This window comes from Vanacampus margaritifer, chromosome 3, assembly GCF_051991255.1.
Source record: "Vanacampus margaritifer isolate UIUO_Vmar chromosome 3, RoL_Vmar_1.0, whole genome shotgun sequence".
NCBI classification, from domain to species: domain Eukaryota; kingdom Metazoa; phylum Chordata; class Actinopteri; order Syngnathiformes; family Syngnathidae; genus Vanacampus; species Vanacampus margaritifer.
Genome location: NC_135434.1, coordinates 15,116,471 through 15,144,330, shown reverse-complemented (window position 1 = coordinate 15,144,330; position 27,860 = coordinate 15,116,471). Strand labels below are relative to the sequence as shown.

Here is a 27,860-nt window from a genome sequence, read left to right as displayed (position 1 = left end):
ATCATATACGTCAGGGTTTTAATGGAGGGAAAAATACTATACTTATGAAATAGAGAGCTCAAAATGTCTTATATTTATATGATACGTTTGGCATTATATGTTTCTCAATCCAAGGGGAAATAAAAATATATTTTTTTAAAAACAACTTTTTCCTCATATTTGTTAAAACTGTCGCTTTGGCCTAAGAGCCTGCAGTACTAAAATAACCTGTAAAAAAAAAAAAAATGTGGCCCCCACCTGTACCCCAAATTTGATTTGCATGAAACCACTGCACCCGGAGAAAACCAACCAATCAGAGACAGAAGCCATGACTGACGAGGTTATCAACCATTTCCAGTGCACGAGCTTTGCTGAAACTATGGCGGGAAATCCACCTCTGGATCCCCCCCCCCCCCCCCCCCCATTAGATTTCGAGAACACGTCTCACTAAGTGTTATAATAAACAGCCACTCTTTGCAAACCCGCAGGCATCACATTGAGAAGATTAACAGGCAAAATCGAGGCTGAGAGGGTCTTGCGCTGAAAAAGCCAGCAGAAAGAGAGAGAGTGTGTGTAGCGGAGCGAGGTGGAGGGCACGGTGCAAATTCATGCTGTGTTAGCATCCCCTCAGCAACTCCATCAATACTGCATACAGCTAAGAAACTGGCAAAGCTCCTTTGTGCTGCATTTGCGGGCTCGGCCAGCGAAAGCCAGCAACTCCCACGACCGGTCGGCTAGAAGTGCGCACACGCACACACACACACACACACACTCCAGTGCTGCATCAAGAGGGAGCAAGGAGGGACAGACACACGGGCTGGGAATACTCCAGTGTGGAAGAAGCAGTCCCACAGAGGAAGTGGATTGTTGCAAATATGTTGACGTGTTCCGCACTGCAGCGCTTCATGCACCTGCTCCATGACCACAGCTCGCTTTGGTAAGCTCTGCTTGACATATTTTCATCATCTAGTTATTTTTACAGTAGGATGTGAAACGGGCAAATGAAATACGCATGGGAGAGTGGCCTGTTGACAGCGTAAAGGCACACTAGTAACTCTTTACAATGCTGGGGAACTTTTTTTTTTTTTTTTTTATAGCTGCAAAAAAATGTGTGCATGCATGTGTGCGTCAGTAGTAAAATAGTTATATGAGGACAGAATGGAAGCTTAAAATGTCCCATTTGACTTTTCCATTGCGTCAGAGAGTTCCACTCTAAAAGCTTTCTATATATTTCTTTCTCCTTCCGGCAAGGGGCGCTCTCTTGTCAGTCGATATTTATTTTTTCCAATTCCAAATTCCTTGGGTGAAATGTTGAATTTAGTTCATTAGGTTTTTGCGCTGGATTTTTCCAGAATTAATACATTTCCCAAGGAAACTTCAGCTTTACAGATGCCACGTCTGCTTTACAGGTGCTGGGTAAAGTTCTTTACCATGACAGATGTCATAATAAAGTTGTTTTGTTTTTTTCTAAGAGGAAAAACATTCATTTGAGGCATTTATTTATTAATTTATTCAAGTTGGAGGCCCCAATACAGCAATACAGTATTAAATCAAATGAAAATTATTTATCTATTTCATTCCTAATTTACCTAGCGACAGACGAATAGCCACTATTTAGAGCAGGAATCTCCAAACGTTTTGAGCTACTTGTTGCGTACTAATTTTAAGGGCTATTATCTGAAATAACAGATTTGCTCAACATTATTTTGAAGTAAATCATCTCATCGCCATTGTGCCCACTAGCTTGTCTTAATATGAATGCTAGTTATGACATTTGAACTATATTAAGGTTCAATATCAAGGTTATATATAATATCATTACCAAATTTACACGCACGCACGCACGCACGCACACACACGCACGCACACACGCACGCACGCACGCACGCACACACGCACACACGCACGCACACACATACAAAAAAAAACAAAAAAAAAAAGGGAGAACAATGATGATGACATTTCAAATGATCAATACTGAGATCTCCCAAGAAAAAAAGAAAAAAAAAAAATTACCAAATTTACATCAATGCAAGTGTGACTTAAAAAAAGAATAGCAAAAAAAAGAGAGAGATTTAGCTAACTTATTAGTGATAATGTTTTTATTTTTTATTTTTTAAATGACTTTAATGACAAGTTTGCTCCATATTATTTATTTGATTGTTGCTTTCTTTATAAGCGTTTCACATTGCTCAGCAGAGAATCACTACGCACTGAATGCGTTGCGACGTAAACAATGGTGGCGTACGTCCAAATAAAGTTTATACAAAATGTATTAAACTGGAAAATATTTTTGAAAAATGAATCTCATAGTTATGTTAGTTACAACCAAATAAATAATATAGAGCAAACTTGTCAATACAGTCAGGGTTCCTTTTAAGTCCAGCAACATAAAAAAACATTACACACATTTCACTAGTTGAGCTAATTTTAGAACATGCCTTCGTACTATTCATGTTGGAGGCTAACAGGTGCCCGCAAGGCCCACCTTGGTGACCACTATCTAAAGTAAAAGGAAAGGAAAACACAAGTTGAAGAAGAATTCTAAACACTCGTAAAACTTTTCTACGTCTTAAAATAAACACGATCTAATCATTTTTACTTCTATACACAAGCCCTACACACAACTGTGAACAGCAATGTTAGCATTTAAGCTAGTGCTAACACAACGAGATGTTCCTCAGCTCTTATTTGAAGGTAAAATGACCTTGCTTAACTTGTCGTTCATCTGCTTGTCATGCTAAATGTTTTGGTAAACAAAGTGGATGACCTTTGACAGGGTGGTGGGAGGGCACTTTTGCTCAACAGGCGAGTAAGCCAATCGGGGGATGATTCCAGTGGCTTATCTTGTATGCAAAGCGAGGGAAACAGGTGGGGACAACTATTTATTGGGTGGCTAGATTGCAAGGAGATTTTTAACGAGTAAAGTCACTAAAGGTGTGGGGGGGTTAAAGGTTTTGTTTTTTTTGACTGTTTGGGATGAGTCATTTTTAACAGCTTTTCAAAAAAAAAAATTTGCTTCCCTGTTTGATCCATGAACCGACCAATACATTTCCTGTTTCACTTCGATTTGTTGTTTAAACAGTGCTCGTCATCATGCTGTCTTCACATCATCAGACCATGACGGAAGCTACAAAATTTTAGTTTGATCCTGAAATTTCGCTCGGAAGCCCAATACGCCTAACTTTTTGGTAGTACACAGCAAAATCGGCAGTGTTAATTTAACACCTACAGAGTAACATTTGTCACTTCAAAAGTGTCTGTATTGGTCCACTCTAATTTATTGAGATGAAGTTAAAACAACTCTAATGGTAGTTGACATTTAACACTAGTCAGGGTCAGTGTTAAAATAATACACCATCTAGTCTTATACTTTTTAACACTCAAAAGGAGTTGCTTTCATTAGAATTGTTACTAACCAAAAACTCATGGGGCCAAACTCTTTCTGTTTGAATGCTAGTGTTTCCCAGTGATCAGCGAGGAGGAGGAAAATGGTGCTGACATGTTCCTCTCAAACTGAAGAAGTACGGTTGTGAAGGCGGAGCTTAGTTAATTACATCCCAACAGAGTTAATCAAAAACAAGGTGATCAACTGTAAAATAACACCTACTCTGTACTCCATTTAACTCAAAAAAATATATATATTCAACTCTAAAATTTGAACACTTTCATTTTTGCTGTGAACAAGAATGTGTTCTGTCTCGTGTAGATTACAAATTCAAAGAGGTATGGACGTTCAATTTAGCTTTGCGGCACTCGACATTCCTGCTTTTCTTGGTCCCAGTCAGGTTATGGATCGTGCGAGCGAGCTGCTAATTCTCCCCCGACATTCCTGTAAACGGTTTTACATTTGTAGGGAAATGAGTGAAAGTGACAGCGAGATTGCAGGCTGGATTATTAGCATTGCTTGGGGACGGGCCCAAGCAACAGTCAGCCGCTGCCCATTTGCGTCATATGTTGTGACGAACAAATCTGCTTAACCTACTTTGGAGCAAAATATCTCGGGCTTCTTGGAACGCCCGGATGCTTTGTTGTTCGTTAGAAGTAGCAACAAGTGCAGGAGAAATGGTCATTTGGTGCGAGGAGTCATTACGGTGGCAAAATCAAAAGTAAGAATTCTTTTGGGGATTTCTAGTTGTTGATTCGCCACTGAGAGCTTTCTGGGTTTTCAGAGCTTTTTAAAAATTCTAACTTAGAATAAAAGTCAAAGGAGTTTGTTTATATGTGTAAAAAAACAACAACAAACAAATCAAATTCATCCATCCATCCAACTTTCTATACTGCTTGTCTTCATTTGGCTCACAGGTGACCTTGAGCTTTCCCCAGATGACTTTGGGAAAGAGGCAGTGCACACCCTGGACTAGTTTCCAGACAATTGCAGGGCAAGTCAGGTTCAAGTCAAGTCAAATGTTGGTGGACATAAAGTTTAGTGGGATGGTGGCTGCTATGATGAGTTTCTGGCAGTGACGTTCCTCAGGGGCCCCAAGCAAGAAGTGATTGGGTGCCCCGGCGAACCATTCTTAGTATACATAGTACGCCATTTTAAAATTGCACATCTGCATCTTCAATAAACAATCACCATTAATTGTGCTTCATTCAAGGGATTTGTTTTCTTTTGGTTTGTTTAACTTTAGCAAGAATCTTTATAAGTGAGTCAGAAAACAGGAAAATTTAATTACTAATGGTAATCACATGGTCATAAAAAAAAAAAGCCTTATTATACATGGTCGTTTAAAAAATAAATAAATTAAATAAATAAAAGCTTTTCATGATCATGATGAAAAAATAAAAAATAATCAGACTTTCTATACATGGTTGTTGTTGTTTTTTTTAAGGGAAAAAAACACCTGACTCAGGGAATTTGAAACTCTAATGTGAAGGATATGCGGTTTATGTCAAATCTGTTGGCCCTCTAAGGGGCCCCAAACAATTGCCTGCCTTGCCTAATGGCAAACTACGCCTTTGGGTTTTTGGTAGTAATGGACCTTGACAGTGAGCACCTAAAGCCCACCCGTGGTTCGGAAACTTCATGAGTTTTGAGTTTTCATTTCCAACAAACCACTTGCATGTGTCTGTCATATTGAGACTTCACATATCTCAACTCTGTTGTCTCTGTGGTATCATAATTGACACCAAAGGCTCTATTTTGGCAGACTGGCACCCATGCACTTGGCGTAAGAACTTCATTTTGGTGCTCTGCTGTGACAGGTCTGGTCTAACAAGCTCGGGGCCGTTTTTTAATCACACTGCCTCCAAATGATGGATACATAATAAGTAAGTCAATAGCAGCTTGTCTAAAAGGTTTTTTGGTGCTGATTCTCAAAGTTCAACCCAGTACAACACAATAGGCTTCATTAGCCCCTCAGTGGCAAATAAGACAACCAGCAAGAGTAGAAAACGCATTAAGTAAATAATTAGATGCAGTCAAGAATCTAACTGAGAATACCTATTAAGTAAATCCAGTTTTAAATAACAACAGATATTTACTGCTAGAAACCCTACAATGCCTATTTAGTTTAATTTAGTGTAAAATTGCTGCAGTAATTAAAAGACATCTGTCACGAGTAAGTAACTTTGTAAAGTTGATCTCCAGTGACGGGATCTCAGCAGCAGAGAGGCCAGTCACAGTGGGGATCTTTCCACTTCTCATTTGGAACTTTGCAGCGCACGCATCTCATTCAGCTCCGCGTACTTTTTTCCCTTTCCCTGAAGTTCAAGGACATTAAGATGTGATGGGAATAGCAAGTAGCTCTTTTGGTTTTTCCTTCACACGGGTAACTGGCTAATGGACGGCTGCGTGTCCCCGCACACATTCAAAGCGGCCTGAGCTCGGTGGGGAGTCGCTGTATGCATGCGAGGCTCAAAATACCAATGCTGTTAGCGATGGGAGCGCAATGAGTCAAGAAAACAAGGGAGATTTTGAAACTTAAGGGGCCCCTCGCTTTACTTTAATGTGCGTTGTGACAAGAAAGTTAATAGGTGTCGGACAGCGGTTAATATTTAACAGTTCCGCCATGCAATATGCATGAACAAAGATAACCGTGTGTGGACTAATGTTGTCAATTAGCAGGATTGCTTCCTTTGTACAAGCAGCAGCATGAAACAAATCATACTGAGATTTGGGGAAAAGTGCATTGAAAATAAATATTTACTTATGTACTAATGTTTTGATGTGATATAAGAATGCAACCGGACACTGTCATATTTATTTTAACTCATTCACTGCTATTGACAGCTATAGACGTCAAAAATTCATTTGAACTATTTCTATTAGTTTAACATTTTTTTTTCCATTTTTGTTAACAAGAGTATGAAAACCTAGATATTTTTTTTTGTACATTTAAAACAGATATAAAATTTGTGATTAATTGTGAGTTAACTAGTGAAGTCATGCGATTAATTACAATTACAAATTTGCCCCTAATTTTTAATAATCTTTTCTGTAAAAATAAAATAAAAACATGTATTTTATTTTTAAATAATCTTTTTTTCCTTCTTTTTTTTTAAAGAAAAGATTATTAAAAATTAGGGGCGTCAGGCGATAATTTTTTTTAATCATAATTAACTTCACTAGTAACTCACGATTAATAACACAAATAATAAAAACAAATCTAGTTTTTCATACTGTTGTTACCAAAAGTGGGGAAAAATGTAAAACTAATAGAAAGTTTTATTATTATTAGAAATTAAAATGAATTTTTGATGTCTATAGCCGTCAATGGCAGTAAATGAATTAAAGGGAAAGTCAACCCCAAACTTTTCTTTACAATAATATGATCAATGCAGCCCCACCAGTCTAAACATGAAAGAAATATAAACAAGGCAGCAAAATCCACATATTTTCATCCATCTCAGGGGGCGGCCATTTTGCCACTTACTGTCGACTGAAAATGACATCATACTGTAGGTGCTTAGGGCTCAGGTAACGACCAATCATGGCTCATCTTCCGAATGTCACATGACCCACAGGTGATGTCATCTTCAGTTGACCGAAAGTGGCAAAATGGCCGCCCCCCCTGAGATTTGGAGATGGGGGCTGGGTGGGTGGGTTGAATAATAATCAGAATGCCAGGTTTACACTAGTGGGGTGCACAGAACATATTACTGCATAGAAAAACTTTTGTTTGGCTTCCTTTTTAACATAAATTATGGTAATTTATGTAAAATAATAAAATAATACAGTGAAACTGCGCAAAAGTTGACAGAAGATGACAGATCTGACCTTTAAAACAACACAAAGTACAACATAAAATATTGCAATGAGGTTGCTTTTTTAACGGGCTTAGTTAACTCATTTGCGCCCAAAAATGTATAAAAACGTTCTATTTTTATCTAATATTGCCATGGTCCCAAAAACATATTTATACGTCTTTAAGTTTTTTTTTTTTTTTTGCTATAACATACACAAGGCTTTCATGCAGCCTCTGACCTGAAGAGGTAGCTAAAGAATTGGTAGTTATTACAAAAAAACGGCCAGCAGGTGGCAGCAGAGTATAAGAGATCAACCAGGGCCATGTTGCAAAACAGCTCTTTTCCCCAGCGTTGTGAATAATGATGAAACTTAGCTATATTCTATTGCTAATTGCTGCAAAACGGAAACAGATACAAATATACTTTTTTTCTGATGCTGTGCATGCTGCTGATGTGATGCTCTCTTGTGTCCATGCAGATGATGTGGAGGGACTGACAATGTCCATTGCGGACCGGCAGGTTCTCATACCTTCACTTCTGTGACATCGCTGCAACCAAGGATCCCGAGGGTAGAAGATCGGACCCAAACTCCCCTCATTTCTCTCTCCCCCTCCCTCCCTCTCCCTCGCTTTCCATCAATCCTGGGCCCACCATGGGAGGATGCTTCTCCAAACCCAAACCAGGTGACAGACAACTCTATTGGTTTGCTAGGTGAACCTGGGAGACATAGAGAGGGAAATAGTTTGTCGATTTTTATATTGAATGATTTTGGATGAATTCACTCACTGGAGGAGAGGCATTTTTTCCATTTGGGATAATTTTTAAGGATGCAACCCGCCTTCATGCGGGGTTATGTGCACCCTTTTATGTACAACCTACTCTGCTTGCAGTATAGTGTTTCACGGGGGAGGAATTTTAATGCTATTGTGGCATCTTACTCAAGAGGATTACACGTACATGAATAGGAAAATGTGACATTGTGTGTTTTAGCCGTTTGAGTGCTTGTATTTTTGGCCTGATTGGAAGATGAGCGTGCATCATTGTCGGTAATATTAGCAGAGTATGTTTTTAGCTTTTGAATTAAACATCACATAATCTTATATCAATATCAACATTTTTGATATTAGTAAGTATGAATACATTACAAGATACTAGCCTATTTCTAACACAAAGAATTAACTTAAGTAAACGGACAACAACCAAACATTGCATGTATGTGCCTGTGTGTGTGTAACTAGGACAACTCGACACAAATTCAAACACATCAAATCTTTCCTTGTGTCTCATTTAAGCAAAGCACGTCCATCAGATTCCCTTCAACTCTGGAAAGTGTTCTTTTTTTCCTCCTCCCTTTTCCCCACCAATTGCCCACACTATTACGATTTTCCATTAGTTTTAATTAAAACTTACTCAGCGGGAGAAAATTCCAGCCAGATTACTTTGTAAGACCTGGACAATCAGCACATTTTCCAGCCAAACAGATACAGCCTGCTGCACTTTAAAAAATAAAATCACAACCATATTTTCATGTGCAATAAACCCAAATTGTCGCACATCAGGTGGATTTAAAAGCATTTTAGAGTGTACGCCTGTTAAACAGGTAAATTGTTATGTTTATTTAATCTAATGTGTTTTTTACTTTATAAAGTAAGCAAACATTGCACGTATGTTTAAACACACCCGTTCATGTGATGATTATACTTTTAATTGTAATTTAATTGTATGTATATACAAACAACAAATATAAACAACAAATGACTTAAGGATTTTTATGCAAAACAGTTTCAATGACTGATGACAATTATTATTATAATGACTAATGAAGAATGAATGGCAAGGGGCTCATTTTTCAAATATATCATTAAGAAATTCATAATGACAGCCATCTAAAAGAAAACAAAGAAAGTAGGCGAGTTTGCCCTTTAAATGAGTCCAGTCACCTTTTTCTGCTTTAATTTGTTCCACTTGTGGAGATGTCAGAATTCATTTGTCCTTTATTTGCATCCAGATGGCCCCTCTTAGTTGAAAGCTGCTCCTCTCATGAGAGAAGAGAAAAAGTTATCACTGTAAAAAAAGAAGAAAAAAAGTAATATTTACTTTAACTCAATCACTGCCATTGACGGCTATAGACGTCAAAAATTCATTTAAACTATTTCTATTAGTCTAACATTTTTTAGGGTTAGTTTTTGTACATTTAGAACAGATATAAAATTTGTGATTTATTGTGAGTTAACTAGTGAAGTCATGCGATTAATTACAATTAAAAAAAATGTAATCGCCTGACGCCCCTAATTTTTAATAATCTTTTTTTTTTCTTTTTTAAATCGCTAAGGGATTAATTTTTTTAAATTATAGTTAATCGCATGACTTCAATAATTAACTCACGGGGGGGGGGGGTGTGGTGGGGAATACTCTTATTCACAAAAGTGTAAAAAGTGTAATTGTTTACGTCTATAGCCGGCAATGGCAGTGAATGAGTTAAAAAAAAAAGTCACTCAGAAATTCTAAGTAAATTTTACAAGAAGAGTTTTGAGTACATTTTGCCAGTTTATTAAAAAAAAAAAAGGAGGAAGAGGAACAAACCCACAACCTCTAGGTTGGGAGACCACTCTATCACCTGAGTCATGCCGCTCCTGCTGTGTGTTAGACATTGATGGTGTCAGGCGGGAATCTTCTACCGCCAAGTGACCCGTTTTTGGTCTCATTTTGGACACACCAGCAATGCAGTATAGTGGCAAACAACAAAAGTGGCACGGCTCAGGTGGTAGAGCGGCTGCCTCCTATTCCTCAACACTTGAACTTTTTTTGTTGTTGTAAAATTTACTTTGAATTTTAGCGTGGAACAACTTTACTAGTTTTTTTTTTTTAAGTAAATATTCTAAAAAAAATTAAAACAAATTTACAGTGCACAATGCATCAAAACAGTCTCGATGTCTGTGTTGTGCAGTTGAAGTCAAAGTGGAACTCTCTCTCCTGGAAAACGAAAAAGAGGTGGATGGCCTTTCAGCTAATGGCAAGGCGAGTCCATTTGCAGACTGCAGACCGAACGGGGCTCTCGGACACAGCTCGGACGACGACTCCACCCTGCTCCAAACTTACCACAAATCACGGGACTATGTGGAGGCCTCCGTCTGTCATGTCAAGGATCTGGAAAATGGACAGTGAGCAAAGGAAATATTATGTTACATGCAGTGACCATAGCTATGTGAAAACACAAACATTTGCTGGAAATCATAATTTGTATACGTATGTTGACATTTTGGAAAATAAGATAACTAAAGTCAGAATATGAATATCTTGTTCCAGAATGCGAGAGGTTGACTTGGGAAGTGGCAGAGCGTTGTTAATAAAAGAACATGGCGAGTTCTCAGCGATGGGCCACAAGTGTCCACATTACGGCGCCCCGCTGGTCAAAGGTAAATATCGAATACTGCTTACGAGATGACTTGGCTTCCTTTCTTTGATCGTGAATGAAAAGTGTTGTGGGGTTGAAGGCGTGCTGTCAAAAGGACACGTGCGCTGCCCGTGGCACGGCGCTTGTTTCAACATCGCGACGGGCGACATCGAAGACTTCCCCGGCCTGGACAGCCTGCCGACCTTCCAGGTGACCTTAGCACATTGCCTGCCTTCTCACAGCATGTGTGTGTACACAAGGCTTACATACGTCTGCTTGTTTGCTTCAGGTCAGAGTTGAAAAGGACAAGGTCATCATCCGAGCAAACAAGCAGGTAAAGCGGCATATAAAAAAGGAGGGACTGATTCAGTTTGATAAACAAATTGATTGAGAGCTTCAAAACTTTTCCAGGCTCTTCAGTTGCAGAAAAGGTCAAAGGCCATGGCAAGATGTTCGGCAGTCATTAACTCCAACACGGGCTTCGCTAACGTTTTAATTATTGGGTCAGGTCAGTGCATTGTGCTCTTTTCTTTCTCTTTCTCAGATGAAGGCTGACAGACAGGAATTAATACGACTATTCACAAAATATGTGGGGGATTTCAGGATCAACCTAAAGACATAGTTGAACTGAATTTGACCTTATAAACTTTTGAATGTCCAAATTTTTTATATTTTTGTACTTTTTGCGCAACTTTTTCAAATTCTTTCATCATTGTTATTATCATGATGTTTTTCATGTAATCTGTATTAAGTGATGCGACCAACTCAAATTAAATATTAAAAATAAGATTTTTTAAAAATATATATTTTGCATTTCTGGAAGGATCTTACTTTAAAACAGTGGTTCTTAACCTGGGTTTGACCGAACCCCAAAGTTTCGGTGAATCAGCCTCAGTGGTTCGACGGAGGTCAGGACACACACTCGACTAAACGATTCGTGATGATACATCCGGCTTGGCCATCATTGGCTGCAGGTGATAACACTACATTGCTTGGCTGTGCTACAGGAAATTTGCTGTGCTCAATAGTCGACTTGTGGAAATTGTGATGGTACGTCGTGGGATATCTTTATTTTAATCTCTTATACTATGTCGAGCAAAAAAAAAAAAAAAAAGTGGTCGGAAGAATATGTGCAATATAAATTCACATGTTTAATGGAACATATGGGGTTCTGCAGGGTTCAATTCTGAGGCCTCTGCTGTTTTCATTGTATGCTCACCAATTTTAAAAACAGCAGTGGTTGTTTTAAAGTGCTCTATAATTATAGAGTTGAGTTGAGTGATGGTAGTCATTGTCCTAACTGCATGATTTGCAATTCAATTTTTTCAATACAGAAGGGTTCAGTGAATGACCATTAGGAAACTGGTGGGGTTCAGTACATCCAACAAGGTTAAGAACCACTGCTATAAAGTCATAAATTATACTTTTTTTTAAATTTATAATTTCACGCCTTGGGTTTTACTGATTTAAATAAAAGTACTAGAATATAATTCACGTATATAGTATATTCCCTTTCTCTTGTCGAGGCTGTTAATTTCTTTTAGAAAACTAAGCAAAAATAAATGTAAAACATTTAGATTTTGTGTCTTGATGCTTGCCGAACAGAGATCTCATGAGATGTGCTGAAGCCTCGCTTGACGTCAACCGTGACGGCGAGTCAAACTGTGCAAACTTTGGAGGCACATTTCATATTTTTGTTTGCATTCCAAAGCGTGCAACCTCATGGGTGTTCCCACTTAAGAGGTTCGCAAGATCAACTATTTATAAAGCGTCCCATCAGATTGCGCTTATGTCACCCTTGTACTACTCACATCCACTAGGGGTCATAGAATTTTTTTTTTCAATAATTAAATTAATAGGTGACACTTTAAAAAACAAAAAAAATTGAAGAACAGAAATGAATAAAATTTTCCATCACACTATAACTCAACAGCATCCCTCAGCAGTCACATGCAATTGATGGAGGTATTGCAGGCCAAATAATAACACGTGTGGTGGTCAATGTGTGCGCAGGTCCAGCAGGTCTGGTGTGTGCAGAGATGCTGAGGCAGGAGGGCTTCACTGACCGCATCGTCATTTGCACCATGGACAGACATCCGCCTTACGACAGGCCTAAACTGAGTAAGGTTTGTACACAGACCCCCCCCCCCCCCTCTCACCAGAGTCATAGACAGAAAGACCCTAGACACGATGGTCTTGATAAGATTCCCAGATTGTTTTTGTTGGACTCCAAAATTGTGGGAGAGAAGTTCTTCCTTTGACAAACTCTTTTTATTTGATAGACGCATTCATCACTAATGTACACACCCTCAGTCCCTAGACAGCACAGCGGAACAGCTGAGGTTGCGCTCCATGGACTTCCTGCAGGATCACGACATTGAATTGCTCACAGAAAAAGAGGTGAGAGGTAGCAAACTCACAATCCAAGTTGAAAATAGGGACTCACAACAAATTGCAATTAATCAGTTGAAATTGATGAACTATTTGTTGTTCATTTATGTCGGGGGACGTTTAGTGATAGAAAGAACAATTAAATGTTCTTCCACTAGATGGCAGAAGGTAAACCTGACATGTGCCACTATCCACCTGTTGCCAGTCATACAAGAGCATCAGTATTTCAGTATACGTGTGACATTTGTGTTGGCTGGTTTGTCCTGAGACTTTTCTAATGGTAAAAATATCTGCAATTGGCTTAAATTGCCATTGCCATAAATAAAATTTTAATTTGTTCATGGTACTGAAAAACAGTACACTACAAATTGGCTGCTTTTGTGTGCGCTATTTCTTACTATATTCAAGTCAGAATACATTATATACTTCTTTTTTTTTTTTTGCATAGGTGTATTGAGAACACTATTCTGTAAAGCAATCATATTTGGTAACCTTAACCTGAATCAAAATGGATGGCATAAAACTTACAGTAATGCAAATGACAAAAAAAAGACAAATGTTAAATAAAATATAATGAGATAACACTGTGTTATACGATAAATAATACAATGCATTTAGTAGTGAAAATTGAAGCTGTAATGACAATTATTTTTGGAAAACTGACATTATGAATTCCTTTGAATTCAGGACTGTATAAAAGAATGAGATTTTCCTGCTATTATTTATAAAAATACAGTAAATCATTAAAAGTAAGAATGTTTGATACCATTTTTTTATTCAACTCCAGTAGTCACCGATACCAATTACCGATACCACAAGTCCCTTTGATATATAACCAATTCAAATTTCTAGTTCTTGATCGTAAAACAGTCTCAAGAGGGTGGCTGTCATGAGTACTGATACATAATTGAAATAGGGCCGGTTGAAAATTAAAAGACTTAAATTCACAAGTATGTATGAAAGAAATTGATCTTGTGTCATTCCACCAATAACCCAATAAGATACTTTAAAAATATATATATATTTTTAAACTTGTTTAGCCCTTGGTCTAGTCAATCTAGATGATCTTGCGACAGTTAATTACTTCTCAAAGCTAACACTTGTCATATTGTCTGTAGGTTGTGGCAATAGATGTGAAGACGCGCTCTGTCACCTTTGAAGAAGGCTTGAGGATGGAATACAAAAAACTCTTTATCGCTACAGGCAACAAGTTAGGAAAAATCCCTTCAATCTTTTTTCTTTTGTTTAAAATAATCCAATGTTTTTAATTTCCTGTTTAAAAGACCCAAACCTCTGAACTACAAGGGCGGGGATGTCAGGAATGTGTTTCACCTGCGGACGCCTGAGGATGCTAACAGCATAGCGAGGCTAGCTAACAACAGGAACGCTGTGATTGTGGGAACATCTTTTGTTGGTAAGTGTCAAATGTTGATATAAAAATGTTCTCTATGACTATTTAGGTTAAATTTGTTTCGGAGTTGGATATTGTAAACACTACAGCTACAAGACTGTCATTTACAAAAGGATTTTTACGCATATTGAGTGTGTTTTTTTTCCTTCTGTGTGAAGGTATGGAGGTGGCTGCCGCTCTGACTGACAAGGCCCACTCTGTTTCTATCATTGGGGTTGAGTCAGTCCCATTTAAAAAAGCCCTCGGTGAGAAAGTAGGGAAAGCCATAATGAAGGTATATACACTGAAAACATCCCGCTATTTAAAATACAAAGTCTGCGTTCATTTCTCTGTCATGCCTATTTTGATTCTCCCTGCAGCTTTTTGAAGTAAACAGGGTGAAGTTCTACATGCTGAATGAGGTGTCAGAGATGATTGGCCATCATGGACAGGTATTCACAAAGTGAGAGACACAGCATGATGCTCAGTTGCACGAGTTGAACACACATTAAAATTGTCACACAGCAGTAGCGTCATTATCTGAACGAGAAAAGAGTTGAGCTAAATGCACAGTAATGCGAAATTAGTCTGACCTGCTTGAAAAGAAAACATGGGAGTGCAAGGCCAAACTGGTCCTTTCCAGCTGTGTAGGTGCAGCGCCATATGCTGGACCACTTGGCCCCAGTGCTAGCGGACTGTAACAGAAGAGTCATCGTGTCACATTTCTTTCACGATTAGCACTAAACAGTATATTTTTTTAAAGACTTTTATTAACTGAAAGGAAGTGTGATATTGATTTAAAATGTGTTTTTAATAGTGGTGTCAAAATTTGTGTGTTAAATTTGATTTAATTGATAGTTCGTTTAACGCCACAAATTTTAACAAATTATGCAATAATGCAACCCCTTACTTGGAAAGCCTGTACTGGGGGAATTCCAGTCGCAACGTAGCAGACACGTTCATGTCAAAATTTTGCTTTAATAAATTTACTAATAATGCATATCATTTGTGGAGACTGGGGTCAAGTGGTATTTTACAAATTTTAAAATGTATAGAATTTCACAAGTTACTTCATATTAAAGATTAGATAGCTCCCCAAATGAACCATACTGAGCTCTCTCAGAAAAAAAAAGATAGCTCTTAATATGAAAAAAAAATGCATCGTCTTACAAATGCAATTATGCCATCTAGTGGCAAAAAAATAAAAACACAAATCAATATCACACTAGTTTTTTACAGTAGGCTACAGTACATCTTTTTAATTCTAATTACTTTTAATTTTATGAATTATTATGAAATTACTGTATCAATGAGTAAAAGATGCAGCCATATTTTTGTGACTTTTTTGTTAACAAGAGTATGAAAACTAGTAGTATGAAACGTAGTAAGTATGAAAAAAAATATTTTATTGTACATTTAGACCAAATAAAATGTGCAATTAATCATGAGTTAAATATTGAAGTCATGCGATTAATTACAATTAAAACTTGTAATTGCCTGACACCCCTCGTTTTTTTATTCAATTTTTATATTAAGAACATACCAGTTTGTTGAGCTACTACAGAGCTCCTAAAATGACACGAGAGGGAGAGGGGAAAAAAAGGTGAAATAACAAGAACGTTTTCTCATTTCAATGAGAAACATTCCCGTTAGCAGACAAGACTTCAGACGTTTTAACCTCCTAAAACCCGGCCGGACTCTTGCATGGCATGCATTTTTAATTTCTCTTGGCTATTTGGGATGCCTGGGACCTGCTGAGTTCAAAAACAAAGAATTTTTTTACATGTAGTTTCTGAGAAAAAGGATGTCCGCATATGTGGACATTCGTTTTATATTTCAATAGAATAAATACAGTCCCATTTGAGTTGTGATGAGCAAAACTCTTTATTTTGCGCCTGAACACAGCAGCATTTTCTCTGAGTGCAAAAACAAAATTAAAAATTATGTAAAATTTGACTTTAATATCAAACATTATACACTTAAATACATATCTGAACAAGAATCAGCCCTAAAATGTCATTGATTTTTTTTACCTGGTCGATGTTTGGGTCAGGAGTGGCCGACTGAACTTCTGGGTGTGTTGGCAGCCATCTTGAATCTAATATTTTATGTGCTTTACTCTTCTTCCACCACTAAATGGCAGTATAATGTCCTCGTAGGTGGACACTAGGCTCTTGTAGAGCAAAATTTGTGCTCTAGACAACTAAAAATTGAAGTCAGGTCTTAGGAGGTTAAACGTCTCTCAAACACAACAGCCTGCCCTTAAAATAAAGTCCTGGGTGAAAATATAACCAAACTCATAAATAGAAAACCAAAATGTAGTTACGCTTATTGGGTCTGCAATGCTAGCTCTAACGAGAAAGTTTTCACTCTATTAGTAAATTACTAGTGACTTGTTGAGTATCAGTTAATAGTTTATATATGTTATTGGAAAATTATTAAGTTACTATTCCTTATTAACTGTTAGTAAATAACTCATTAATTAACTCATATACCGCCATTGATGCCTATAAACTATTTCTATTAGTTTAACTTTTGTTCTACTTTAGTTAACAAGAGTATGAAAAACTAGACATTTTTAAAAATCTTTTTTTTTTTTAAAGAAAAGATTATAAAAAATTAGGGGAATCAGGCGATTAAATTTTTATTGTAATTAATCACATGACTTCAATAGTTAACTCACGATTAATCACAAATGTTATATCTGTTCTAAATGTACAATAATTAAGGTTTTTATACTCTTGTTAACAAAACTGGATTTTTAAAAAAAATTATAGAAATAGTTCAAATTAATTTTGGACGTCTATAGCCGTCAATGGCAGTGAATTAGTTAACAGCTTACTAATGATCTATTAACTAGTTATAACGTATCGTTATTGTAAAGTGTTACTAAATCGTGTCAGTTATACAAATTAAAACATGAAAATAACAAAATGTGCTGGTGAAATCTGCGTTTGCGTTTCATTCCTTTAGCTGAAGGAAGTGGTACTGAAAAGTGGCAAAATCCTGCGAGCAGACGTCTGTGTCATTGGAGCAGGTGAGCGCGTCAAAATTCTGGTTCCTTTTTTATCGTGAAATATTTCAGGGAGCCTCCCATCTGTTTTATTTTCGATCCAGTAACTATCACATGACTCGGCATTTTTTAAAGCCAGCAGCAAACCTTTTTTTTCTCTCTTACAGTAGAACAAACAGTACTTTCATCTCTTTTCTACTATTTGGACAAAATGCTGTTCTTCTAGACTCGACAAAACTGACATGTTGAAAATGGGAAACATTACACCTGCATGTTAGTGCGCTCACTGCTCGTCTCACCTGCAGGCTGTGTCCCTGCAACAAGCTTCTTGAAACAGAGCGGCATTCACATGGACTCAAAGGGCTTCATCACTGTCAACAAGGTATTTTGCTACACTCGACTGTCTGCGTACATCAAGCTGCTACGTGGACCAGTTCTTGTCCCAAGTTGTCCTTTAAAAAAGAGGAAGTTTAAAAAAAAAAAAACCTGAATGTGAAATGGCCATTAAAATGTGCAGATTAGGATTCTCTCCTTTCAGTCCACTTGCTAATGTGCTTTTGAAGGTGTTATTTGAAGGTCAAATGGACATCTATTGTTGCTGTCTCTGAGATGATGCAGACAAACGTGGATGGGGTCTTCGCTGGGGGAGATGTGGTGACTTTTCCTTTCCCGCCACGTAACAATAAGAAGGTCAACATCCCTCACTGGCAAATGGCTCACGTGCATGGTGAGTGTTGTCATGATTGTTTTGGCCTTGAGCCAAAGTCGCACTTCAAACTAAAAGTTGGATTTTTTTTTTACTTATGACAGGAAGAGTAGCAGCTCTCAACATGGTGGGCAGAGTCACAGAGATAAAAACAGTGCCTTATTTCTGGTCAGCCATGTTTGGGAAGACCATACGCTATGCAGGTATGCGTATTACACAAGCCGAGCTATTTGTGCTTATTATCAAGTGTCTTTTTGTCAAGGTTATGGGGACGGATTCGATGATGTCATCATCCAAGGTGATCTTGATGAACTGAGATTTGTCGCATTTTACACGAGGCAAGTGTCTGCTATTTATTCTGTACTACATTTATTATTAGATTTGAATGTAATGGCACGTTAACATTGTTTTGTTTGACCTCGGCCGGGTCATTCGCAGGGGCGAGGAGGTGGTTGCAGTGGCCAGCATGAACTATGATCCCATTGTGTCCCGAGTGGCTGAGGTCTTAGGATCCGGAAAGACGATTAAGAAACGAGATGTGGAGTAAGTCGCTATCCAAGATTTAAACCTGGTCGCGATTACAACAGTCTTTGTACAGTTCTCGAGCTTTTGAAGGGAAACATGAACACAACAGCTTGTGACTTTCATCACATGACAAACGGAGGACTGGGGTTGACTTATTGAAGCATTTTGTGTTCGACAAAGGATCTACAGGAATTTATGTTGTATGACTCAGGTCATAGGAATTTTTCTTTTTTTAAATATATATAATTGCACGTAAATGTCTAGGACACTTTTTTTATTATTTATCGTATTATTATTATTATTATTTATTTTTACTATATTATTATATTATTCGGGGTGTCAGGCGATTACATTTTTTTAATCGTAACTAAACGCATGACTTCAATAGTTAACTTAATCTGTTCTAAATGTACAATAAAATGTACAATAAGTTTTCATACTTTTGTTAACATAAAAGTGGGGAAAAAAATGAAATAGAAATATGGCTGCATCTTTTAGTCATTGATACAGTAATTTCATAATTAATCATAAAATTGAGTTAAAATTAAAAAGATGTACTGTACTCTAAAAATTGTGTGATAATGATTAATGTTGAGGTCATTTCATTTTTCTGCCACTAGATGGCATATTTGCATTTGTAAGACGTTGGTGACAGCTCAGTGCACGTTTTCTTTTCATGTTAAGAGCGATCTAATCTTTAAAATGAAGTAACTTGTGAAATTTTGCACATTTTTAAAATTGTAAAATACAACTTGTCCCCATTCTCCACAAATATATGCAATTATTATTATTATTTACATTTTGATGTTGCGACTGGAATTCCCCCAGTACAGGCTTTCGAAGTAAGGGGTGGTCATTAGTTGCACGCTAAAAAAAATTTGTTAAATGAACTTAAAATGAACGCTCTAATTTTGACAACCGTTATTATTATATTACTTTGCTTATTAATATTATTATATACCAGATAACAGTTGTAGGGGGAGTTTGTGTTTGTCAGGGTTTGAGGGTGCACATACAATATATACAATAATATGACTGGCCATTTCGTGACTACATTAATTTATGTGTCTGTCTCTGCTGGCTGTTTAATGCAGGACTGGAGACATTTCCTGGTTGATTGACAAGGGCTCCCAATAACTTCACCTGCATACGTGCATGGACCAGGTGTGCGCTAGAATTCTGGATACAGACACTAAATGGTGCTGAGACAAAAGGCAGCTATTCCCTAGTTTGAGGACTGCGACTGTTTCAAGATACTGAAACGTCAGAGAGAGATTCTCTGACCAGTGAGCGCTGAGTCAGCAGGATTTTTGGGCATGTTTCAAGCGATAGTGGATTCAGCTGCAGGATGTCACCTACATGTACACTTTGTTTATAACAAGCCATGAATGGGCATGGGTGTTTTTGTATTAATATTGTATATAGCTATAATCCTGAATGCACTGCACTGCAACTAAATAGAACTTCTATTTGGGATGATTTTTTTTTTTTTTAAATAACGGAATGATTATTATGTTCTTGCATACAGGCCTTTTATCTGCATGATACTTTTTAAGTTTTGAGTATAGAAACGTCACTGGACCCTTCAGTAGGTACACATGCATAATGCAATGAGATCCAATACAAGAGCTGGATCAAATATTGTCATGGATCTCTGAGCTTGTGCAAATGTGCCTATCGGTGTGGCTTGTGAGTGATTGTGCAGCTTTAATTTGTACTTAACGTTTAAAGATTGATATATACCTCTTATTATTGGCTGCTTTGCTAGGTTGCACAAAAAGTTTGATCTCTTTTGATTCCACATTAATGCTTGATTGGTAGATTGAAGTATTGTCGAACACAATACAGTATGATGATCATAATGATGCTAATTACTAAAAGGTTGCTCCTTCATAGGGATGTTTTATTACTAACTCAGGGAACTGCGGTTTGTGGCCTCTATGGTACCCTGTAATTTTTCAAGAAAGGCATTTCTCGGTTTCATTTTTATTTTCAAGATGTTACATCTTCACTGATTTTGTCTGTATGAATTAGAGACACTGGTAATGTACAGTACTTCAGGGTGAAACATAATGTTTTAAAAAAATATATTGTTCCTCCTGGAAAGGAGGAAGGGTAGGATTTTTATAACTTTGAAATAAAGGTCTTCTGCTTCACAGAATGTTTCATTACTCCCGTAGCCGGACTATCTGATTCCATGCTTATGCGAGATAAAAAGCAAAACACAGAAAGGAAATTGTCAAGAGAAAATATTTAATGAGTTTTAACAGAAGCGGCAAAGTTCATGTGTGCGTTTGACATATTTCATTCTGAGGCAGAAAGGTATTGTTATATGAATGAGATTTTTTTCCACCCACATTTTATAACACAAAAACACCATTAAAAATATATAATTTAAACTCAATAAGATCACACACCCAATACAAACAGAGGAAACTACATGTTATGGTGGTCACTGAAATGTAAAACCATGTCTCAATACATCATCGCATGATCCAGTCAAAAAAAGAAAAGTCAACTTTAGGCCTGGAGTGTCAGATTAAATTAAAACTTTGTTTCCAGTAGGTTGCCAAACTGGTGTTCAATTGTTAGATGTTGTTTGTAGTGTCATAAAACAAAACACATTTTAAGACAAGGTAAAGTTGTAAACTGTTCATTTCAATTTATTGCTGCATCGTACCGCACTCATGACTGCATGATTTAAAAACAAAACAAAACAACCTAATTGATGCACCTGCACAATGTAATGAGATCCAGTATATGAGCTGTTACTCTTTACAAACACATTAGATTATAAAATATTCAGTGCAATAGATATTACATAATGCAATATATATTAATTGTATTAAGTATCATTATTTGTAGAAAATCTAAAATATATGTAATTAAGATGATTTAAAACGTTGTATAAATACAGCTCTACCCCTTTAGGAACTCAATTCAGTACTCTCTGTACACAAGACTCTTGACATTGTATGAGGAAATACGGAAGCAGAGTCCGTCTTAATTGACACTGTGAGGGAGGTATTATTTGAAAACGAAATGTTTATCAGTGTGTACAACTGAACTGCAGCACACTGAGCAATGTCTGATATTTTGCACCAGCCACATAGCTAAGGTAGTGTCAATCAAAAATAATACATGATGAGAAACTGCTCTCAGTATAATGCACCACCGCAAACTACAATCACATTCATAAACAAACATATCGTTAACAAGTCTGTGATAGCATCACTGAAAACAGAAGCACCAATTATTATTATTATTATTTTTTTTTTTTTTTTTACAGCTCTTGAATTGGAGCTAATTGAGTTGTGGCTTCAGTCGGATACAATTCACTGTTTTGTATACAGTCCAATCATAGAGATAATAATGGAAGGAGTGTTATTGGTACAAAAAAGTAACAACAATAATGCCCAGTTACTATGACAGCATTGCTTATTAAAATAGCATATTGTGGTATCGACAAAGAGAACACTTGGGGACGGTGCAGTCAGGTTTAAGAACTGATTTTTTTTTTCTGCCTGTAAGCAGGTCACAGCTTTGAAGAATTGAGTAACGGTAAGTGCATTTGTAAACCAGCTACATTCATGAACTACATATCACTGTAAAAAGGTATTCACATTTGTTTTCCTACTACAATCAGTCTCTTCACTATAGTGAACAGCAAAGGCACTTTCTAATATCTAAAACAGCACAACACTCTTGGTTGCATTATTTGATGAATGATTGTCAGTAGCTTTACAAATTTGCCAGTGTGTCCTCATAAACTACAGAACATCTTTTGTCCGTACTGACCCTTTCAGCACTGTGCTGATATACATACATACGTGAAGAACATTCCTCTTACCTAGGGTCAAAGGTCATATTCCGCAGCACATTGCTGGAGGTACCATTCATACAATTTTGCCTGTGAAGTAAATGAAATGTAAAATTTAGGTTAGTAGACATGCATGGTCATGGATGACCTCAATGCATTCCACCATGCAACATTGAGCATTTGATGAGCATCTGTATCCAAAAAAGTGATTTGACACCATCAGGTTGCAAATAATGACATCAGCTACAATCAAGCTGTTAACTTGATTGTAGCTTGTCAATAGCATATGCTAATAAATAGTCAATAAAGACATGTTTGGTACAACTGTGGCAGAAGTCAAGTGAATTGCCTGCAAGAAGCTAAAAGTCAATCAATCAATCAATTATACTGCACAACTAAGAGATACACAGGGGAAGTCAAAATGCTGTATATAAAATAGGAAAATGGGTACAAAAACACTTAAAATAATAATAATAATACAAATAATTTAAAAAGCTGATGAATATTTACTTTCCTGTTTACATAAATTAGAATACATACAGTAATTGTTTCTGCTGAGAGTTAACAAGTAGCTAAAGTGGGACTAGTCTTACCTTCTTGGTTTTGACAATATCCAAGATATACTCTCTGTACTCAGTCATTTTTCTCTTCTCCTTCTTTGTTAAAGTCCTGTACCTTTGACTAGAGGAAGAAGCAGACTTTGAATTAAATTATGTGCATGTAAAGATTCCACAAAAAAGGGGGGCTATACAGACTAGAGGACTCCTCAATTTCTCAACATCACTACTCCACATTTACAGTGTGATATCGACTAGTCAATCAACTTTGAACTGGACTTTCATCATATTAGTGACTCTGGATTAAAAAAAAAAAGTAATCTTAATAGTCGTGCAATTCCTGAAATATATATAAAAAAAAATGTCAGCGTTTGTGGTAAAGACTTACCTAGAAAAATGTTTGGCTAGGAAAAGTAGAAGGTAGCAAAGTGCTCCAAAAAGCATTATAAACACAACTTGTCCATCTTCTGGTATCCAGTCCCATAAGTACATCACTATTCCCTGTGAGGTGGATATGGAGGAGAGAGATGAAGGCACAACTAGATAAGATTAGTTTTTACTCTTTTGAATAATAATGTGCAGTAAGGTATTCATTTAATAACATATATGTTGGTCATTGTGATTCGTCAGTGTTGAACTAAACTGCATCATCCTCTTGAGATGTTTTCTTCTTCTTTCTTTTTTTTCTTAGCTAATTTGAAACAGTACTTTTCACCCTTAGATCGAGGCTATCAAGCCGTGTAGGTGTACCTATAAATATTGGGTGAATATGAGGGAGAGAACTCACAGTGCAGATAGAAAGGCTTTGTGCCGGCACTTCGCCCATCAGCTCACTCAGCTGCTCTTTGGAGACGGCGCTCACAATGAAACTAAGGATAAAGAGGAGAGGAAGGAAGACTCCCAAAGCGCCGCACACAAACGAGTTCACGCGGACGCTTTTGTTGTAAGTGGCATCAGTCCTGCAGGTGTGATGGAGTCAATATCAATACACTTTAAAGCAAACAAAACGGGTTTTAAACCGTGTGGTGTGTTTTTCACCTGTCCTGTTGCAGTCTGTTGCTGATGGTGCAGCAAATCAAATCACAGTCTTTCTCCAACTGGTCCAAAGTCCTCTGCACAGCTTGGTTGATGGTCTTTTCGATGGTCTGACACACTCCATCAATCTGGTTCACACAGCGGCTTGGCTGAGAGAGACCAAATAAATTTTAAAAAATGCTGATCACACCTTCAACTTGGGTGTTTGTTTGCATCCTGTTCAGGGCAGAAGCTGCACGTGATCATTAAATGGCTGGTCCGGTTGAGATGGAGGAGGGTTAGCGTCTGTAAATCAACATGGCCACTGTCAAAGGTGGCTGATCAGTGGCCCGAGTTTACAACCCCCTGTGCTCTACTCTTATTGAAAAATGTGAATCATCTTGCTCCGGGCATCCACAGTCACCAGGAAATAGATCACATTGCAGGATATTCAATGGATGTCGAACCTGAAGGACAGCTGGACCTTGAATTTTAGATCGTAGCGAGAGCTAGATCTGAGATTTAAGACTAACATAATACATACAGCATTATTATTATTTACACTGACCACCCTGACTATGTATGAGCTCTATCAAAAAAAAAAAAGTCTACCTTGACAACGGTAATAGAGCCAGTGTAACATTATTGACTCAATATGATGTCAATACTTGATTGTCTGAGTGCATTACATGCAATACAAACTGAAGTTTACCTTCTGTGGATTAGGGATATATATTGTTGGCATTTCAAAACCACATTTGTTGAGACCTGGGCGCCGGCACAATTCCTGGACAATCTGCATCATCACCCTCTACAAAAAAATAAATATACAAAGTATTTATTTTGGCTGTGTTCAGTTGATATTTTAATTATGCAATTGAAAAAGGAGACTGTCCGTTCGGATACCTGTCGATCGGTTTCCCTGCCAGCTTCATCGGCCTTGCTGAGATAGAACAATAGCTTGTCTCCGCATTTCTCACTCAGTTTCTCCACAATGTTCAGTGTGCGCTTGCACAGCGCCTGACCCATCGGGTCAAAGAATACAAATATCAGATCGGACTGCTCGCCTGCATAAAAATAAGCGAGCAACTGGTCATCTCAGACTTAAACATACAGTGCAATGCAAACTTACCCAGCCATGTGATGGCGTTGTTGACATTAAAAGGGTAAATCATGTCCCCGTCCACCAAGCCAGGTGTGTCCACAAAAGTCACAAGGCTGAATTTCTTCTGCTTGGATGTAGAGATCTCTGCAGACAAGTAGTCCATAACACCTGGAATATACAATATATGAACAGTACTATATAGATATTATTTACTTTTTTTTTTTTTTTTAAGTCTAAAATATTAATATTTTATACATTTTATATGGTGGCGCTATATGGACAAAAGCGGTAATTTTATGCCTGAAGGAAGACCACATTTCCCATGAGGACAAGCGCATTGCGTCGTTTTTCAGCTCACACCACCGAGTGAAAGCCGAACCAATGTTAATCCTTGACTGTCCTTTTATTTGGGTAGCTTCCATTTTTCTTTGTTGTCTCCTCAAACAAAACTTTTCAGTTATTTTGCAGCTTCTGTCATGAAAGCAGTAGTCGTGCGTCGACATTCAACTTCCCTCTTTGTAACAAATGGGGAAAGGGGAAAGTAACGTATGCCGTAAAGCACTCAGCACATTTTTTTATGTGGCAGCGTTCCTACCATCCTCCCCAAAGTTGCTTAGTGCTAATAAAAATGATGCAGACCCCCCTCAGGACATGGCAAAGGTACCATTCAACTAGTTGTAGGTCGATGTTTCATCAGAAGAGTTATGAAAATATTTTATTAAGGTTAAAAAGTCCCATGTTATATGATAACATTTTAAAACACTTAAAAAACTCCTGGAGGATAAAAATGAGCAACAGCAATTTCCAACACATCCTGTATATGAATTTGCCAAGTCAGTTTTTCACCATCCCTTGTGTAGAAGTCTGTTGTCATGGTTACACACAACAGCTCTTCAACTGGCAGCTTTAGAGTAGGGCGTGGGACATAAAGCTAGCCAGTGAAGAACGACTGTGAGGCAACGCATTGTGAGATTTCTATATACCCATCAGAACAGGACCACTATTGAGACGTCCCCACCACACACACACACACACACACGACACACAGGATGAAGCAGGTGTTAAGCGGCTACACAAATTACATCCTTGTGCTGCACGCAACAGAGATGCTGGTGGCACATTAGCATTCCTCTACGCTGATCACATCATCATGGCCACCATATCAATACATCCATCAGCTATGATTAAAGAAAAGGCATATTCTGCATACCGCAGATAGGTGACATGGCAAGACAATCATGCTTCTCATAGGAATATCACAAAAGATATGTCCACATGTTATATCAACTCCTCTGACAGAAAAAAATGGAAACAAGATAGCATCATCAACAGCTGCTACTTTTCTCAAGGGCTTGAAAGTGACAAAGTTCCACCACAGATCCTTGGTACGATGCTGCAATAATGCTGAGAAATGAACTTCTTGGACCAGAAAGGCCCAACAAGATTATTACTGAAAACGAGAGTAAAGTAAACTCTTGAGATGAGGGTCAGACAACACAAAAGCTTCTCCCATAAGAACCTACACTATACTGCATTTTTGATGAGTCATCCTCAGTTGCTCTGCAGAGTAAGCATATGTCCGCTATAGGGTGTTTCCAAGCGGCAGCATTGAGGTTACAAAAAAAAAAAAAGTGAGCTTGTATTCCAGAGCAGATCAGTCAGCGTGGCGAAGTTGCGGACCATGGAGCAGTGCTGTGCCGTCTCTGACGGTTGGCCATTTCTCAGCAGCTCCTCTTGCCTGTCCCCACCGCCCTGTTTCTCTCACCATACTGCCAGCACCCAGTGAGTGAATCTTCATTCCCACTGCACAGACATACATCACTGCCCCCACCTTCCTTTAACCTCCCCAACCATGCATGCCAACCACGTCACTCCCTGACACGATCGCCTCGCCATTCCCAGGCTCTGAACCACAGCTGGCAATTGTCTCGTTTATTTACCGTACACTAGTCAGAACCCAAAAAAGTCTGACATATCTGTCTATCTACAAATTTCATTTATTAACACTATTAAAAAAAAAAAGAGAGAGGCTTACCTTTGAACTCAAGGAGCGGTCGAAAATGGGGGTAGAGATGTAATGTTGCGTTCCCCTGTGAATAAGAAAGTGTGAGAGAGAGAAAGCGAATTGATCTTCAGTAGTTTTTCTCAGCAGCCAGTCCTCTCTCCTGTGAGTGCTTGCACTACTAATTATTCGTTTTCATCTTCTAAACCGCAGCAGCAGAATATAAGCAGAGAAGGAAGGTGCCTATTGAGTAAGTTTATACTCTGTAGAGAGGCTGCTGTATGCCTCCTTTTACATCCCATCATGCAAAACATAAAAAAAAGCTTATAGTTTCAAGTAAGTGTACAAAAGTAAAAAGTGGTTCATATACAGGCTTGTAATAAGGAGAATGGTGTCACTATCATTTCTATGGCAACCCCAGATTGCTCACTTATAGTGGTCTATAACAGGGTAGTAACAGTGTTCAATGATGGAACTCTTTCTTGCTATGTTGCCGCTAGCATCAGCGCCAAACACTGTTAAGAGTTGAGCATTTTTGTACAAACAGTTCTGTACACATACATCAATAAATCATATTCATTTTTAAAGACCTGACGAGAGACGTTTCAAAAGCATGGTTTGGCTTCCTCGGAACAGAACAGAACAGAATTTTAGACCTACAATAGACAAATTCCAGTAAGAACATACATAACAGCTTATTAAAGACTACTAGCTATTGTAAATAAAATTTTACAAAAGTAGCCATGCAAATTACTCACATCTGAAGGGGAACT

General features: G+C 37.7%; 2 protein-coding genes across 4 annotated transcripts in view; one reads left to right on the top strand and one right to left on the bottom strand.

Annotated features, from left to right (window-relative positions):
* Window positions 1-464: 464 nt before the first annotated feature.
* On the top strand, window positions 465-20,698 carry aifm3 (AIF family member 3). Its single transcript, XM_077561550.1, has 20 exons — window positions 465-916; window positions 7,649-7,853; window positions 10,118-10,331; window positions 10,477-10,586; window positions 10,665-10,774; window positions 10,854-10,898; window positions 10,976-11,072; window positions 12,578-12,690; window positions 12,878-12,964; window positions 14,074-14,165; window positions 14,239-14,369; window positions 14,525-14,640; window positions 14,726-14,797; window positions 17,319-17,382; window positions 17,664-17,740; window positions 17,968-18,085; window positions 18,169-18,267; window positions 18,327-18,402; window positions 18,503-18,607; window positions 19,684-20,698. The coding sequence occupies exons 2-20, from the start codon at window positions 7,823-7,825 to the stop codon at window positions 19,724-19,726; spliced, it is 1,800 nt and encodes a 599-aa protein (XP_077417676.1). The 5' UTR covers window positions 465-916; window positions 7,649-7,822; the 3' UTR covers window positions 19,727-20,698.
* LOC144049007 (uncharacterized) overlaps window positions 7,794-27,860 on the bottom strand; it is a 22,149-nt gene continuing 2,082 nt past the window's right edge. The window contains exons 4-15 of one of the 3 annotated variants that reach the window (XR_013293464.1): window positions 27,121-27,175; window positions 25,113-25,253; window positions 24,887-25,047; window positions 24,693-24,791; window positions 24,005-24,150; window positions 23,754-23,925; window positions 23,355-23,467; window positions 23,003-23,090; window positions 22,440-22,499; window positions 14,939-15,040; window positions 9,111-10,317; window positions 7,794-7,887 (exon numbers count right to left, since the gene is read on the bottom strand). Coding sequence is in view for 1 of the 3 variants with exons in the window: in XM_077561555.1 (XP_077417681.1) it covers window positions 22,446-22,499; window positions 23,003-23,090; window positions 23,355-23,467; window positions 23,754-23,925; window positions 24,005-24,150; window positions 24,693-24,791; window positions 24,887-25,047; window positions 25,113-25,253; window positions 27,121-27,175 (1,029 nt within the window). In the remaining 2 variants the exon portion in view is untranslated. Of the gene's footprint in view, window positions 7,888-9,110; window positions 10,318-14,938; window positions 15,041-20,825; window positions 22,500-23,002; window positions 23,091-23,354; window positions 23,468-23,753; window positions 23,926-24,004; window positions 24,151-24,692; window positions 24,792-24,886; window positions 25,048-25,112; window positions 25,254-27,120; window positions 27,176-27,860 lie in introns of those variants that run through there. The other 2 variants (XR_013293465.1, XM_077561555.1) reach the window with 2 other exon arrangements.

What these genes read in the sequence shown, in the direction of transcription:
- aifm3 (XM_077561550.1), top strand. Translation starts at nt 7,823, where the DNA reads ATGGGAGGATGCTTCTCCAAACCCAAACCAG. An exon ending in CGTTTTAATTATTGGGTCAG is followed by an intron (nt 11,073 to 12,577) that starts GTCAGTGCATTG and finishes ATGTGTGCGCAG; the next exon opens with GTCCAGCAGGTCTGGTGTGT. An exon ending in TGATTGGCCATCATGGACAG is followed by an intron (nt 14,798 to 17,318) that starts GTATTCACAAAG and finishes TCATTCCTTTAG; the next exon opens with CTGAAGGAAGTGGTACTGAA.